Source organism: Vombatus ursinus, unplaced genomic scaffold (assembly GCF_900497805.2).
Source record: "Vombatus ursinus unplaced genomic scaffold, bare-nosed wombat genome assembly UNPS02000580.1, whole genome shotgun sequence".
In the NCBI taxonomy this organism is placed as follows: Eukaryota; Metazoa; Chordata; class Mammalia; order Diprotodontia; family Vombatidae; genus Vombatus; species Vombatus ursinus.
In genome coordinates, this window is record NW_020940358.1 from 5,037,745 (window position 1) to 5,052,885 (window position 15,141).

The window sequence follows — 15,141 nt, forward strand, 5'->3', positions numbered from 1 at the left end:
ACACACACACACACACACACACACACACACACACACACACACACACTGTGTGATCACAAGCACAGTGTGATCATAGAATCTTCTCTTCCAAAAGAGCTGAACACATTCAGGATTGCTGTTATTCTTGGGTGGAGAGAGCTGGAGTGATATTATCTTTCCATCATAATGAGCTCTCCCTTTAACAAATTAAAAATGCTCCTGTTTGTCTGCCAGGGAAGGCACTAGATAGCACAGATTCCTGTCTGGTGCAGGGTCGCTTTTGGAAGCCAAAAAGTCTGTTCATAGGCATCCCTCCTGCCCCCTCACAGAAATCTGTTTTATTTTGCTCTGTGCAGACCCAGGTGTAGACTGTTTGCTGGCATGCCCCACTTTAAGCAAATCCAAATCAGCAACTATTTGTAGTGCCAAGACCTCTGTTCAGTACAGATTCATAGAGTCTGAGCCAAAAGGGACCATATGGGCATAGGATTTAGAGCTGTAAAGGACCTTTTGAGGTCTTATGGTCTTAGCCTTTCATTTTACAGAAAGGGAAACTGAGACTCAGGGAAATTTAAGTATTCGTTCAGTTACACAGGCAGTAGGGCACAGAACAGGGATTTGAATTCTGGTTCTCTAAATATTTCAGGCTCTTTCCATAACACCACAACTTTAGAGAGAATTTTGTTCAATGCTCTCAATCTATCGATGAGAAAACTGGAGTCCAGAGAGGGAAGCTAACTTGCCTAAGGTCACCCAGGCAGTGATTAGCTAGTCCAGAACTTAAACCCAGGTCTATTGACTCCAAGTCAAATGCAGGCCCTGCCCTCAAGGAGCTAACAGTTTTGACTGGGGAGACAGTTCTTTCAGCCAAGGAAAACAAAATCGTGTAGTGGCATTTGCAGGTCATGCCCCAGACTGAGCGGCATTTCTCTTTTCCCTCAGATTCTTGCTGGTTTTCTCCTGCCTGGTGCTATCAGTCTTCTCCACCATCAAGGAGTATGAGAAGAGTTCAGAAGGTGCCCTCTACATCCTGGTGAGTCACAACTTTGGTCAGGTGTACATGGACAGAGAACAGGACCAGGTTTGGAGACATGCCCAGGATGAGGAAAAGTGTCCTATTGGTGAGGATTTGGGGAAATGAGGTCGCTGAGAACCCTTCTAGTAGAAGCCAAGGATCCCCCTGATCAGGATCAAGGAAGCACCATTTTGGGTGACCTGAATCATTGTGTGATTGGTTTGCTTTCTGTTTTTTTTATATCTCAATGGATGTAGAAAAGCCTCAGACCAGAAGCCCCAAATCACAAACATTCACGGAACCCCAGAGAATTCTTTAATTGCTTTATTTGTGTAAAGTTTGTTTTTCCCATAAAGTACTAAGGTTCCTGAGGGTGAGGACCTTGTCTTATTCCTAATCTCCCCAACATCAGTGCCTCCTTTCCAAAAATTACATTATTGCTATTTTTCGTATGCTTATTTGTGAACATGTGGTTTCCCTGATAGAATATAAACTCCTTGAGGGCAGGGAACATTTCATTCTTGTCTTTGTAGCTCCAATGCCTAGCACTATACCTGGCAAGTAGTAGATGCTAAAAAAGTGCTTGTAGATTGACTAATGGTTTCTTCTCCCATGTCTCTCACAATGCTTATGACAGAGCTGGGCACAAAAGAGGCTCTAAGTAAATATTTATTATTATTGACATTATTAATAATAACAGCTCACATTTCTGTAGCATTTTATAGTTTACAAGGAGCTTTCCTCAAAACTGTCTTATGAGGTAAGTAGTGAAATCTTACTCCCATAATACACCAAGACAGAGAGGTTAAGGGACAAAAATTATATTTAAAAAGCAACTTGATGATTATAAAGCAAAGTGTCCTAGATGTAGTAAAACCCCAGCAATGTGACTTATAACATCATGGCTTTGAACCCTGGGTACAATGTACTGTTGTTTCATACAGCTCTCTCTGTAGCCATTGGCCTAGAAGGTGGGTTCTATTTATGTTGCTTGAGGCAGACATTATAACACAGTTATCTCTGACTCCTTATGCTAGAGCTAAAACAAGATTATCTCTGCCTGTCTCCCGTGACCAGCATTAAAACAAGGTTATCCTTCTCCAATACTAGTATTATAATAGAATTATCTCTGCCCTGACACCAGCATCGTAGGGTAATGCCTGTCCCCTGACACTAGTGTTAAAATGTGGTTACCTTTGTCCTCTGGCACTAGCTTTAAAATGGCGTTCCCCCCATCCCCTGATAGCAATGCTACATCAGTTGTCCCATAGTGTGATGTAGATAATATAGGCTTCTTCTCCCAATAGCGGAATGAACTTTGAAACCTAGAATCAAAGCTCTCCAGTCATAACCATTGTATTAACTGCTGTATTCCATTCCTTACCTCAAGTTGAGCCCTCTCCAGACCCTACCCCCAAACCTTAGTTGTTGATGACTGGGTCCCTGGAAGAGCTCGGAATGCCTTTGACATATGCTTGTTAGCAATTTGGGGTGTGTGTGTGTGAGAGAGAGAGAACGTGGTTGTGCAGAGGAAAACTCTGAGTCAGGCTGAGCTGGCTGAGCCCCAGCAACAGAGGGGAGAGAGGAGGGCTGTCATGGTAACCAAGATTTAATTGTTGTTGTTTTTTTTTTTTCAATTTCAGATAAAGCAAAAAATGAAAAGCTCTTAGGTAAGGGAGGAATAGGGTCAGAAAGGAAGTTTAATAAGTCTTCCTCTCATGGACTTGGAGAACATCCAGTCTTCTCTCTGATGAATTACTTTCTCTGAAGCAGTTGAATTTGGAGCTCACAAAAGAGAAAAGAGTAAGGAGTCCAGTTGGGAGGGCAGTTTTGTGGGGTCCCAGGGCCTTTTTCCTTTGCCCCGTTCCTGACCTAAGCTGGGACCTACCAGTCCTCCTTTATCCCCTCCACCATCCATACCTTATTGCCCACTAGAGGCCCAGCGGTTGTGCCCATGAGCCAGGGAGAAGCCAAATCCATCAGCTTAAAGGTTCATTCCCACAGCTTACTTCAATGCCTCTGCTCCTAGCTGGGGTGTTCTAGTATTTCATCTTTCTAGTAAATTCTCTCTTCTTCCATCTGTTTATACAGAAAGAGGAGATGGATTGGGGAGAGAGGAGTGGCACTGTAGGCTTAGGCCCCAGAATTTTATTTGGGTAGAAACATGAGAACCTGGGGTTTTCACACCTAGTTCCAGATAGGTCAGGTGCTCTGTGGTATGAGGACAACAGGCATATAGACTTAGGGCCTGCTTTTCATGGGAAGATCTTTATTTGCATGTTGAAATGCTATCAATCAATAAGTATTTATTAAATGCTGACCACATGCCAGGCACCGTATGAGGTGTTGGGGACACAAAGACAAAACAGAATTAGTCCTGCCCCCAAGACGTTAATATTTTATCAGGAGAGACAACCCTTACATAAGATCTATACAAATAAGAGCAGTGAGATTTTTTTTTTTTTGAGAAGGTACTAGCTATGTTTGGTACAAGCTCATAGGTGAACTTGTACCTTTGTTTGAGCCTAGGAAAATTGTTGTGGAGATTAAGGGTGATGTTTGCTGGGGACCTGGGGAGTCATTGCTAATCTGTGTTTCCCTTCCTCCTTGGAATCTTAGAGCTTGCTATGTAATTGCCTGGTTCCAGTGCAGAAGTGGAGTGAGCCCTAGTGGTCGCTGTGTGTCAAGGCATGCCCCAAGCAGAGGGATTTCCCAAATTGCTGCTGAAATGTACAATGAAATTGGACACTACAGCCTCAGCTCTGCTTCCTGGCCACAATGACACTGATTTCAGTGATAATTTGCTCTGACATCCAGATATGTTGGAAGACACCAGGCTGGGAACGCTCACCTTTGCTCTTTGGTGCCTGGTGTCATTCAGAGAATAAAATTCCCATCAGGCAAATTTGTAGGCTCTTGAGTTCTCATTGTTCCATTTTCTAATCCTGTTTATATGCCTTCAGGGAAAAATCACGAGAAGGCACTGAGAATGGCACCGACTGGTGAAAAACCCAGGCTTGTTTCCAAAAAAATGTGGGAAGTTAGAAACTAGAGTTCTGGGGAAGCTCAGTACCATCCTGGGTGCATCCAGGGGTGGGGGTGGGGAGATAGTTTATAGGTTATATCATAAGAATGCTGCATGTTCTTCTCTGAGAGAACTTTGAAAGCCTGTGAATTAACCTATCTATAGCAGAGTTTCATTCCAACCATCAGCTGTCCTGCATGAATGAATGAATGAAAACACATTTATTAATTACTTTCAAGATGACAGTGTCTGGGCCTGCTTGTCAAGAGACCTATGGTTCCCAAGTCACTGGGCAGGATTTGTCAGCCTCTGGTCCAGCTTCCGCCCTGCCTCTTGTTTGACTGTGGGAACAGAACTTGAGAATTTTTGTATCCAGCTTCCATGCAGATTCTGGCTACATGGGATCATACTCCCTTGATGCTCCATTCATTTGTGCTCTTTTCTTTGGGGAACTAATGGCTTCCTTTATGTCCTAGTTGCTGAGCAGGGTACATATTAAGATTCTTTTGTTCATGCCTTCAATGGACCTGAAGCCAGAGGAAATATAATCTGATGCAGATTCAGTTTCATGCAAATTTTTTTTTTTCTGACTTCAGCTTAATGATTCCAGGCTTCAGGTCAATAATTTCAGAGCCCTTAAAATGATCTGGTTTTTATAAAGATGATATATAACTCCCTCAACTTGGTGAGGCGGTTCCCCTGCCTCAGGGCAGAGGTCAAGGGCTTCAGGTGTTTCAAGATGGCTTGGTTCAGAGGGCAGATAAGCATCCAGCAGGCATTGTGTGTGGTTTTCCTTTCAGGAAATTGTCACCATCGTGGTTTTTGGAGTGGAGTACTTTGTGAGGATCTGGGCTGCTGGCTGCTGCTGTCGCTACCGGGGCTGGAGGGGAAGACTGAAGTTTGCTCGAAAACCCTTCTGTGTCATCGGTAAGGACTTTCCCAAGGGGGCAACCTCGGGGGAACAGGGAAGACCCTGAGATGGGGGTAGCATGTGGGGGCTGATAGCTGCTACAAAAAGAGTGACAGCCTCCCCTTCCTCCTCCAGCCCACATCCTGTCAGGCAAGGAACTGGCATTTCTTGTAAGGCTGACTAAATTCATAATGTCACTTTCGTGACATTGACATGGATTGTTCTTTGTTCTTGGTAAAGAGACCTCTGCGAGGGGATCACGTGGAAAGGAGCAAAACACAGGGAAGAATCTCTATATTGCGGTCTGGGCACTCCTAGCTTGGGATGAGCGAGTCAGCCACATACAGATGTAGAGAAGCAATAGGACCATTCAGAACCAGAAGTCCAGGCCCCCTTGGAGAGACATTTGTGGGTGGGACTGGTGCAGAGTTACCTGATCTATGATAAGCATAACAAACAAATAAAAGAAAACCACAGTGACACTGGGAACTTGTCTTTGATGGGTTTGAAAGGACGAGCTGACAAGATTCTAGCTTTAGAGCGAGAAGGGACCTTAAAGGTCATTGAGTTCAACACCCTCGTTTTACAGAAGAACTGAAACCCAGAGAAGTGAGACGACTTACCCTAGGTCTTACAGGTGCAGCTAGGTGGGCTACAGATAGAGAGCTAAGCTTGGAATCAGGAAGACTCATCTTCCTGAGTTCAAATCCAGCCTCAGACACTTAATAACTGTGTGACCCTGGGCAAGTCACTTAACCCTGTTTGCCTCAGTTTCCTCATCTGTAAAATGAGCTGGAGAAGGAAATGACAAACCAGTCGAGTGTCCTTGCCAAGAAAACCCCCAATGGGATCACAAAGTGTGGGACGTGACTGACACAGCTAACCAACAACAAAAACAACAGTAAAACTGGGTCATACAACTTATGTGTCTGGGAGCAGGGGTTAAGCCTAGATTTTCCTAACTCCAAGCCTAGTTCTCTATCTGCTGTCCCACAGTACCCCGCATTGAGACTGATGGTGGCATCTACTTGTGAGGACTTTTTAAAAAAATATTTGTTTCCAATTAACTAGAATTTTTCTCTCCCTTCCCTTCCTCTCCCCTCCTGTTGAAAAAAGAAAAAGAAGCCCCTTGCAACAAACATGCATAATTAAGCAAAATAAATTCCCATATGGCTATGTAAAAAAAAATGTATATATGTCATTCTACATCTCTAGTCCATCACTAGGAGGTGGGTAGCATTCTTCATCATCAGTTCTCTGGAATTATGGTTGGTCATTGCATTAATCAGAGTTCTTTATTTTTATAATGTTTTTATATTATAAATTGTTCTCGTAGTTCTGTTCACCTTATTCTGTATTAGTTCATACAAGTCTTCCCAGGTTTGTCTGAAACCAGTCCCTTCCATCATTTTTAATAGCAAAATAGTTCTGTTACATTAATATACAATGATTTGTTCAGCCTTTCCCTAATTGATGGACATGTCCTTCATTTCTAGTTCTTTGCTATGGCAAAAAGAGCTGCTCTAAATGTATTTGTACAGAATGATATTTTCCTTCTTTCTTTGAGATTTCTTGGAGATATGAGCCTAGAAGTGCTATTGCTGGGTCAAAGGGTATGTACTGTTTAGTAATTTTTTAGCCATAGTTCCCAATTGCCTTCCAGAATGGCTATACTGGACTCTTTAATGCGTAGTTTTGAATCAGAACCAGCAATAGGAAAGTGTGGTTCTATGCACGAAAGCCTGGATTTGGAGTTACAGGACCTTGCCATTTTCTAATTATGTAACCTTGGGAAGTAACTTCACCTCTGTAAGCCGCAGTTCCTTCATCTATCAAATGAGGAGTTTGAATAATTGACCTTAAAGGTTCCTTCCAGTTTTAAGTCTATGAAGATGAATGGTTTTGAATAGCCCTAGACATTTATCTGGATTTACTCAGGACCGTCACATCTACATATGAAGTTCTTCTTGAGTGAATTTGGGTCCACTAAAGCTTGGGACCTTCTTTCTGATTAAAAGTCACAGAAAAAAATATAGTAAAAATAATAAAAATAAAGAATTTCTTGGGGCATGAGACCCAGCAGATGGCAACTCCAAGATAGAAAAAGCCCCAGGGATTCCCAATGCATGGAAAGATTTCCATAGATATTTTATTTCCTAGATTTAAAAGTAGAAGAGACCTCAGAAGCAATCTAGACCACCCCCTTCACTTTACAGATGAGAAAACTGAAGCCCAGGGGGGTTATGACTTTCACCAAGGTCATCCCAGTAGTAAATGCCAATAGTGGGATTTGAACCTAGGTCCTTTGACTTCAGAGCCAGTGGTCTATGGACAATCCGATACTACCCACCTCTGCTTGGGGCCCCTATCCTGCCAGCCATCATGGAAGGAAATGAAGGAGCTCACTTCTCAAAGCAGGGATTTGACCCAAGCTTATGAAGGCAGAAGGGACAGGTAGCACTTGATCTTACAGATTGTTTTTGTTATCTCCTGCATAGACATCATGGTGCTGATAGCCTCAATTGCTGTGTTGGCTGCGGGATCCCAGGGCAATGTGTTTGCCACTTCAGCCCTTCGGAGTTTGAGATTCTTGCAGATTTTGAGGATGATTCGAATGGATCGGAGAGGAGGCACCTGGAAACTCCTTGGTTCGGTGGTGTATGCCCATAGCAAGGTAAGCCCTGAAACAGCTGAGAACTATCTTAGGAGATCATGCCTCAGGGCTGAGTATCCAGAGCTCATTCAGTGTCAATTCTTTCTCCCTGGGAAAAAAAAGGAACAGGTTAAACACCATGTTCATTACATTTAAATAATTTCTTGTACTGAGGATTGTTGTGGCTGTTCTAAGTAACCTGGCTATAATCAGCAGCTCTTCTCATTTGCCCTGGTGTGGAACAGCTTTTCTATTGTACCCAGTCTCCTGCCAGCCAAGATCCTGAGGAAGGGAGCCTGCTAGAGGGATAGAGGGTTCTCATGTTGTGTGGGCCAGTTATCCTATCCCCAAGTCAGATTTCCTTTGCTCCTCCATTCACCATTCCTTTTTTACATCTGCCAGACAACTGAGCATCATCATTAAAATGCAACAATAAGGTATCCTTTGTTTCCTCCTCGAAATGTTCATAATGTTGTCAAACACCACAGAACTTCTTGCTAACTCTGTTAACCCTGAATCTCTGAGAATGATGATGGCTGTCCTTTCCTGTGGCTTTAGGGCAGCCTGTTTAACCATTGGAGTGGTAACCATGGCGCCGAAGTAGGCACTCTCAATTTCTCTCTCTCTCTCAATCTCTCTCTCTCTCTCTCTCTCTCTCTCTCTCTCTCTCTCTCTCTCTCTCTCTCTTTCTCTCTCTCTCAAGGGAACAAAGTGATATGGTCCAGTGGAGTCAGTGTGGTGGAAAATAAGAAAGTTGTGACTGGGTGGGAGTTAGGGAATCTGGGTTCTAATCTCTGCTCTGCTGTTAAGACCTTGGACAAGTTGCTTCCTTCCTCTGGTCCCCTGTTCCCTTACTCATCAAATAAGAAGCATGGACTCTAAGGTCCTTTCTACCCCCGTTGCTTTGACATTTTACGATGATGGCTGGATTCAGTGAATCTGGAGATTCTGAAGAATCACAGAATCGCAGAGTGGGAAGACAACTTAATTCAATCCATGAGACTCTCCTTTGTTTGAAGACCTCCAGTGAAGGGGAACCCCCAGCCTCTTAAGGCAGCCCATTCCACTCTGGGGCAGCTCCAATAGTTAAGAAGTTTTTCCTTACATCAAGCCATAACCCTATTCTTTGTAACTCTCCCTCCCCCATTACTTGTACTTCTATCTTGTGGGGGAAAGTAGAACAAGTTCTTTTTTTCACACAATAGTCAGTTGGTAAATATTTATTAAATTCTTACCTTGTGCTGGACACTGTACTATGCACTGGCCCTCAAGGAGCTCACATTATCATTCTTGAAGACAGCTATCACTGCCCTTCTTCTCTCTCAAGTCAAACACCTCAGTTCCTGACTGGTGATTGGAGGTGGAGAACCTCAAACATACACTCCTTTATAACCAGCTGGGCCCCAGGACCAACCTCTGCTTTGACCACCAGGCAAAATCAAAGATTTGGGGGGCAGTGACTTACTCAGGGTGACACAACTAGTGTCAGAGGCAGGGTGTAAGCATGGGTTTTCCTTTTGGCTCCAAGTAAAGCATGCTTTTCATGACACTACAGTGTTTCTTTCTATGCAGTGCTTATAGTTCAGTGTATGATATGTTACCTCTATGGCCAAACTGGTCTCTTACATACGGCATCATCTCCCGTCTCTATGCATTTTGTGCTATCTCCGATATGTATACACTCTTTCCTACCCTCTGTCTCATAGAATCTCTGTCTTTTTTCTTGATTCTGATCATGTACCACCTTCTACATGAAGCTTTTGCTGGTACCCCCAACTATGAGTACCCTTTCTTCCTAACTGCCATATAGTTAATGATTTTAAAATTTATTTATATTTATTCTGTATATACTTATATATTCACTTTTGGTACCATTAGAATGTAAATAAGCCCCTTGGGAGTAGAGATTGTTTCATTCATTGTATTTGTATGCCCAACACTTGGTACAATACCTGGCAAGTAGTAGATGATGATAAATGATTGATTTGGTCTTGTGAATGGCTAGGGTCCTGTCGATCTCTATAGCTCAGTGAATAACTATGATTCTGTGGTTAGATATGGTTATATAGCTTCTGCCTTTGTGTCTACTTATCTTTCATTTGTCCTTGGATGTGATTTTGAAACCTGAAACTTAAATAGATTTCTATTTGCAAGATCATTTTTAACTGATATTTCATTAACTTCCCCATCAACCCCCACAAATTAAAATGTATTAAAGGCAGAAATGGATATTTAAGGAAAAAAAAACACAATGATTTCCTCTTCGATAATCTAATTACATTTCCTCTTCAATTATATTTTTTCCATCCACTGTGCCACCTAGAGGCAGCTAGATGGCATAGCAGAATGAATGCTGGACCTAGAATCAGGAAGACCTGAGTTCCAATCCTGCCTCAGACACTATGATCTTGGGCAAGCTGCTTAACTAACCATTGTCTGCCTTGGTTTCCTCAAATGTAAATTGAGGATAATAATAGCATTTCCCTCACAGTTATGAAGATAAGATGAGATAACAGCTGTAAAGTATACTGTGAATCTTAAAGCACTATATAAATGCTATTATAATCAGGATTACCTTTCTGCAGGGTGCATTTGGAAAGAATGCAAATATTTCAGTTAGAGGATTTGTCTTTGATGCCTGGATCTCCCACTTACTACCTACGTGACCTTGAGCAAGTCACCTAACCTCTATGGGACCTCAGTTTTCTTATCTGTAAAATGATAGAACTGGACTACCCTTCGAGCTATAGATCGATGACTATGTGATCCTAAGATAAGTTTGAATTTGAATGTGAAAGCCCTCGACCATTTGAAACAAATGGCATGAAATCACTTGGAAAAGGACAAGAATAGAAAAGTAGAGACCAATAGTTTGAATTTGTTCCAAGGTATGTCAATAGGAAAACCAGAAAGCCCAGTTCTTGCTGTATATTTAGATATCCTAGCAGGGTGTGTGGGGTGAAGTCCTAAGGGTCTCTCCTGCCTTTTTCTGGCAGGAAGCCAAGACCATTGTTAAAAGTCCCAGAGGCTAATCTGGCAGGTGTTCATCCAATGTGCCCCTGGGAGTGAAGCTGCTTCTGTTAGTCTGTGCCAGCCTGTGGAGTGCTATGAAAGGTGTCCTGTGGGCCAGCAAGCAATTGGATAACAGCTCCCCTCAGGGTGTTCCCTGGCAGAACACATGGGATTGCATGGCAGAGGTTGTCTTTTCTGGTCTTCTCCCCAGATGGACGGTTTGAATCTCCTCATTAATTGAGATGACTCAGCAAAACAGCTGTCATGTGATACCCAGGTTATAATTTTGTATATTCTCTTTCTTGCAGGAGCTGGTCACTGCCTGGTATATTGGTTTCCTCTGCCTCATTCTGGCCTCCTTCTTGGTGTACTTGGCAGAGAAAGGCGAGAACGATCACTTCGACACCTACGCAGACGCACTCTGGTGGGGCCTGGTGAGTCAGTAATTTTGTCCTCAATGACTGCTTCTGAGGCGGCAGTCAGTTCAGAGAAGAGATGGCTTGTGTATGTGTAACGCATGGCCCAGTGCCCTCAGTTCCCATATACTGACCGGCTCCAATCCTGGGGTCTCTCTAAGGGCAGGGAGGTGACGCAGTGGAAAAAGTGCTGGGCCTGGAGTCAAGAACTCGTCAATTCAAATCCAACCTCAGATACCTACTAGCTGTGTGACCTTGGGCAAGTCACTTAACTTCTGCCTGCCTCAGTTTCCTTAACTGTAAAATGGGGTTAGTAATAGAATCTACCTCATAGGATTGTTGTGAGGATCAAATGAGACAATATTTGTAAAGCACTTTGAAATATTTGTAAAGCATTTTGCACAGTTCCTGGCACATAGTAGGTACCATGTAAATGCTGTTATTATTATTATAACCACCCCTCAAATATCATCCTCTCTTTGGTTCATTACTGCATCCAGAGTTGTTTTATATTCAGACCTATGATTTTGTTGGTGTGGGAAACTCTTGGTAAGGAAACTCCTCCTACCCAATGTAGATCAGTAGCTCTTTGGCAGCTTAGAGTTATGAGGACCCAAAAGGTTAAGTGATTTGCCCAGAGTCACATGATCAAGATGTATGCAAGTCAGGACTTGAATCCATGTCTTCCTGACTGAAAATCTGACTATCTATTACATCATACTTACCAGAGTTTATTCTGAGAAAAATCTCAGAATATAGCTCATATCTATACATTCATAGATATGAAGAAGAGGGTTTTTAGTTTTTATACTAATAGGCAATATAACTATCTATCTCCCTGGTATACAACAACTTTTAAACCATCCCATTGGAAATACGGAAAATGCAAAAAACTCACAGGAGCCCTTCAATAAATGCAGAAAACACATATGTGGATTCACAGTAGCCTCAAAATAATTACTATAATGCATCTCCCACTCTGGTGAATCCACTTTGCACAGGCTTCCCATTCTCATAGCACTAGTTTTGATTTAGATTTCTCTTGGAAGGGAAAAACACTTGGAGTTGCTAGATAGGCAAGCTCCCTTCCACTAGTCCCGTACCATGTGAATAACTCATTGAAATAATGGAGTGCAAAGGCAAAAGCTCTAGCATTTCCATAGGGTACCTTTTGTCCCTTGATTCTGTGTCACCCAACACTAGAGGATCATTTCCATGATCTTCTCTCTCCACTGTGTGTGGTACCGAAGAAATTCCCCTTCATTTAATAGATTATTTGACCCCTGAGCCCTTGAACTTGGCATTGCCCCCCTGGAAGCAAGCCCTAAGGCTGGCATTGTCCACACCCTACCCCCAGCCCTATATCTTACTTGAAGGGTTGATTCTAGGATTGCACTGTCCATGAAATTCTCTTTCTCTTCTCGTGTTCCAGTTTTTTCTCTGGATTCTGAGACTTAAACTTAAGACAGCTAGAGAGGCAACTCTCAGGAACTTTTATCTCTTGACCATGTGGTTCCCCTCTCAATGGCTGCCATATGCCTAAATCATGTTGTTGCCTCTCCAGGGCTCAGGCCAGGAAATCAACATTGTACAGAAACTCTCTTCTTCAGCCATGTGGGTGAACAAGTACATATGTTTCTGCCTCAAGGCCACTAAATTTCTTTGGAGGGATCATTCCTAAGTCCAATTCTGTTCTTAGCTCTCTTGTGTTTTCAGAAGAAAGAGAAAAAGAAAGGCCTAAAGAGTTTGTATGGTTCCTTTTATTGGTCAGATCAAAGGGGTAGAAGTTGGAGAGATGGGAGTGACTTCTTCCATGACAATCAGTCTCATAAGAGTGTGAGCCAACTCTTTCATCTTGGGGGCAATGCCCTTAGTGAAACTCAACCTCTGGAAGCACTAAAGGATTTGCTCATATGCTCAATATGAGGATTTAACCAAAATAAAATATAAAAAAACACGTCACCCTCTAAGATCATCAAATTGGATGGGGAACTCTCTTGACCGACTCCCACCTTACACATGTTTAGTGTGTGATAAATATGATATATTTTTCATTCTTTTTTCTGTTATTACCTCCTTTTCCTCATGCCTTCTAAGTGAAACTGTATCATTGGCTGAAATATATGTGTCCTTTAGAAAAGAAGGAGTCTATAGATGCATCCCTCTTTTATCTGTGGGCAGGACAGGGAAGTCTCCTTGGGGATAGCTTTTGGTTAGCTATGCTAGTGAAGAACCATTCTGAAACTTTCCTAAATTCTTTCCAAGCACATACAAGGAAAAAAAGAAACACAAGGTTGTCTTTGGGGTCAATTTTATTTCCCCTTGTTCCTTATGAGATGTGCCAGCTGGTTGGGTATGTAAGGATATGAGTGAGAGAATGTGATTTGAACCTTTGAGATTGTAGTGATAGGAGATAAATTGATAATGTTATTACTTAATAGATGTTTGTTGACTAGTTGACTAATTACTTATTTAGTTTTTACTCTCTTACTTTACATATATTCTAATACAACTGGATAACCCATGAAAGGATAGGAAATGTACCATTTTAGAAAAGCAGCTAGAGGTACATTGTATAACCATACTCCAGCCTATTGGGAACAGAGCTCTGCAGAGTTCCTTCTGCACACTGTCAGGATCATGGGACTATAGACTGCCAGCATCCCTTGGGAATGCCTGAGAGAATAAGGAAGGTTTTAGGTGTTATTAAGTATGCAGCTGTCACTGATCCCATGACAGAGTTATCACCACCCAGTACCTTGATGTATTTACTTGAGCAGCTAGGTGGCGCAGTGGATAGAGTCCTGGGCCTGGAGTCAAGAAAGACTCATTTTCCTGAGTTCAAAACTGGGCTTAGGCATTTACTAGCTGTGTTACCCTGGGCAAGTCACTTAACCCTGTTTGCCTCAGTTTCCTCATCTGTAAAATGAACTGGAGAAGAAAATGGCAAACCACTCCAGTATCCTTGCCAAGAAATGAGGTCACTGAGAGTCGCACACGACTAAAAATGACTGAACAACAAACCTTGATGTGCTTTCACCTTAGACCTCAGATAACTTACAGTCCAGCTCAATTCATAAAACTTTCAAGCCCATTCTCTCAGTTCAGGACCTTGCTTCATACTTTACTGAGAGAATAGACATTTGATGAGTGCTCTCTCTTTGCCCTTATTCTACATATCGAAACCATTGACTGACATAATCCACCATTGCCTCTTTACTCCATTCTCTGAGGAAGAGGTAGCCCTTCTTGCTGAGGAGCATCTTCTCTACTTTCCCCCTTCATTCCATTTCCTCCCATATTATCCAGTTGTCCTGGCCATTTCTGTTTCTAATATTTCATTTCCCCATACATATTGTCTTTTGCCCTGCGACCTTTGAACATGACCAGGTCTCCGCCATCCTTAAATAACCCCCCACTTTACCCTACCATACCCTGGTCACTTTGGAAAGAGCAATTTCAGTTGAGTGTTGAGGTCGTAAGCTAGATTTAAGGCGATGAGCAGTGAGTGAGAGGAGATGAAGTAGAGACAATGTGTGGAGACAAGTTTTTCTGGGAGTTTAGTTGTGAAAGAGAGAAAGCATTCAAGGCAATCACTTGAGGGGATGCTAGGGTCAAGTCCCATGGTCTTTTCCCAGTCTTCACCCTTCTTTACCTCTCTATCACATTTGATGCTCTTGACTACCCTTTCCTCCTAGATACTCTCCTCTGGGTTTTCATTATACTACTCTCTCTTGGTTCTCTGCCTACCTGACTGACTATTTCTCTGTCTTCTCTACTGGATGATCCTCCTTGGCATGCCTCCCAAATGTGGCCCTCTTTTTTTCTTTCTCTACACTATTTCATTAGTTCACTTTTGATGAATAAATTAATTTTCAGGGATCAATTATCTTTATAGAGATGATTTCCAGGTCTATATATGCAACATTAATCTCCATCATGAGCAACAGGCCCCCCTTAACAACTATCTATTGCACATTTTAAATTGGATGTCCCATAGGTATTTCAAACTTAGCATGTCCATAATAGAACTCATTATCTTTCCCCCCAAACCCACCCCTCTTCCTAACTCTCCTATTTCTGGGGAGGGTACCACCATTCTCCTAACCACCTGTGTCCAAACCTCAGAGT

The 15,141-nt window shown here is 42.5% G+C and overlaps 1 protein-coding gene across 7 annotated transcripts in view; it reads left to right on the plus strand.

The window, feature by feature from the left end:
- Positions 1-15,141, plus strand: part of KCNQ2 (potassium voltage-gated channel subfamily Q member 2) — a 154,551-nt gene that overhangs the window by 84,505 nt on the left and 54,905 nt on the right. For all 7 annotated transcript variants that reach the window (XM_027848578.1, XM_027848587.1, XM_027848600.1 and 4 more), the window contains exons 2-5: positions 922-1,012; positions 4,820-4,946; positions 7,428-7,603; positions 10,903-11,028. In XM_027848578.1, the coding sequence (XP_027704379.1) occupies positions 922-1,012; positions 4,820-4,946; positions 7,428-7,603; positions 10,903-11,028 (520 nt within the window). The remainder of the gene's footprint in view (positions 1-921; positions 1,013-4,819; positions 4,947-7,427; positions 7,604-10,902; positions 11,029-15,141) is intronic.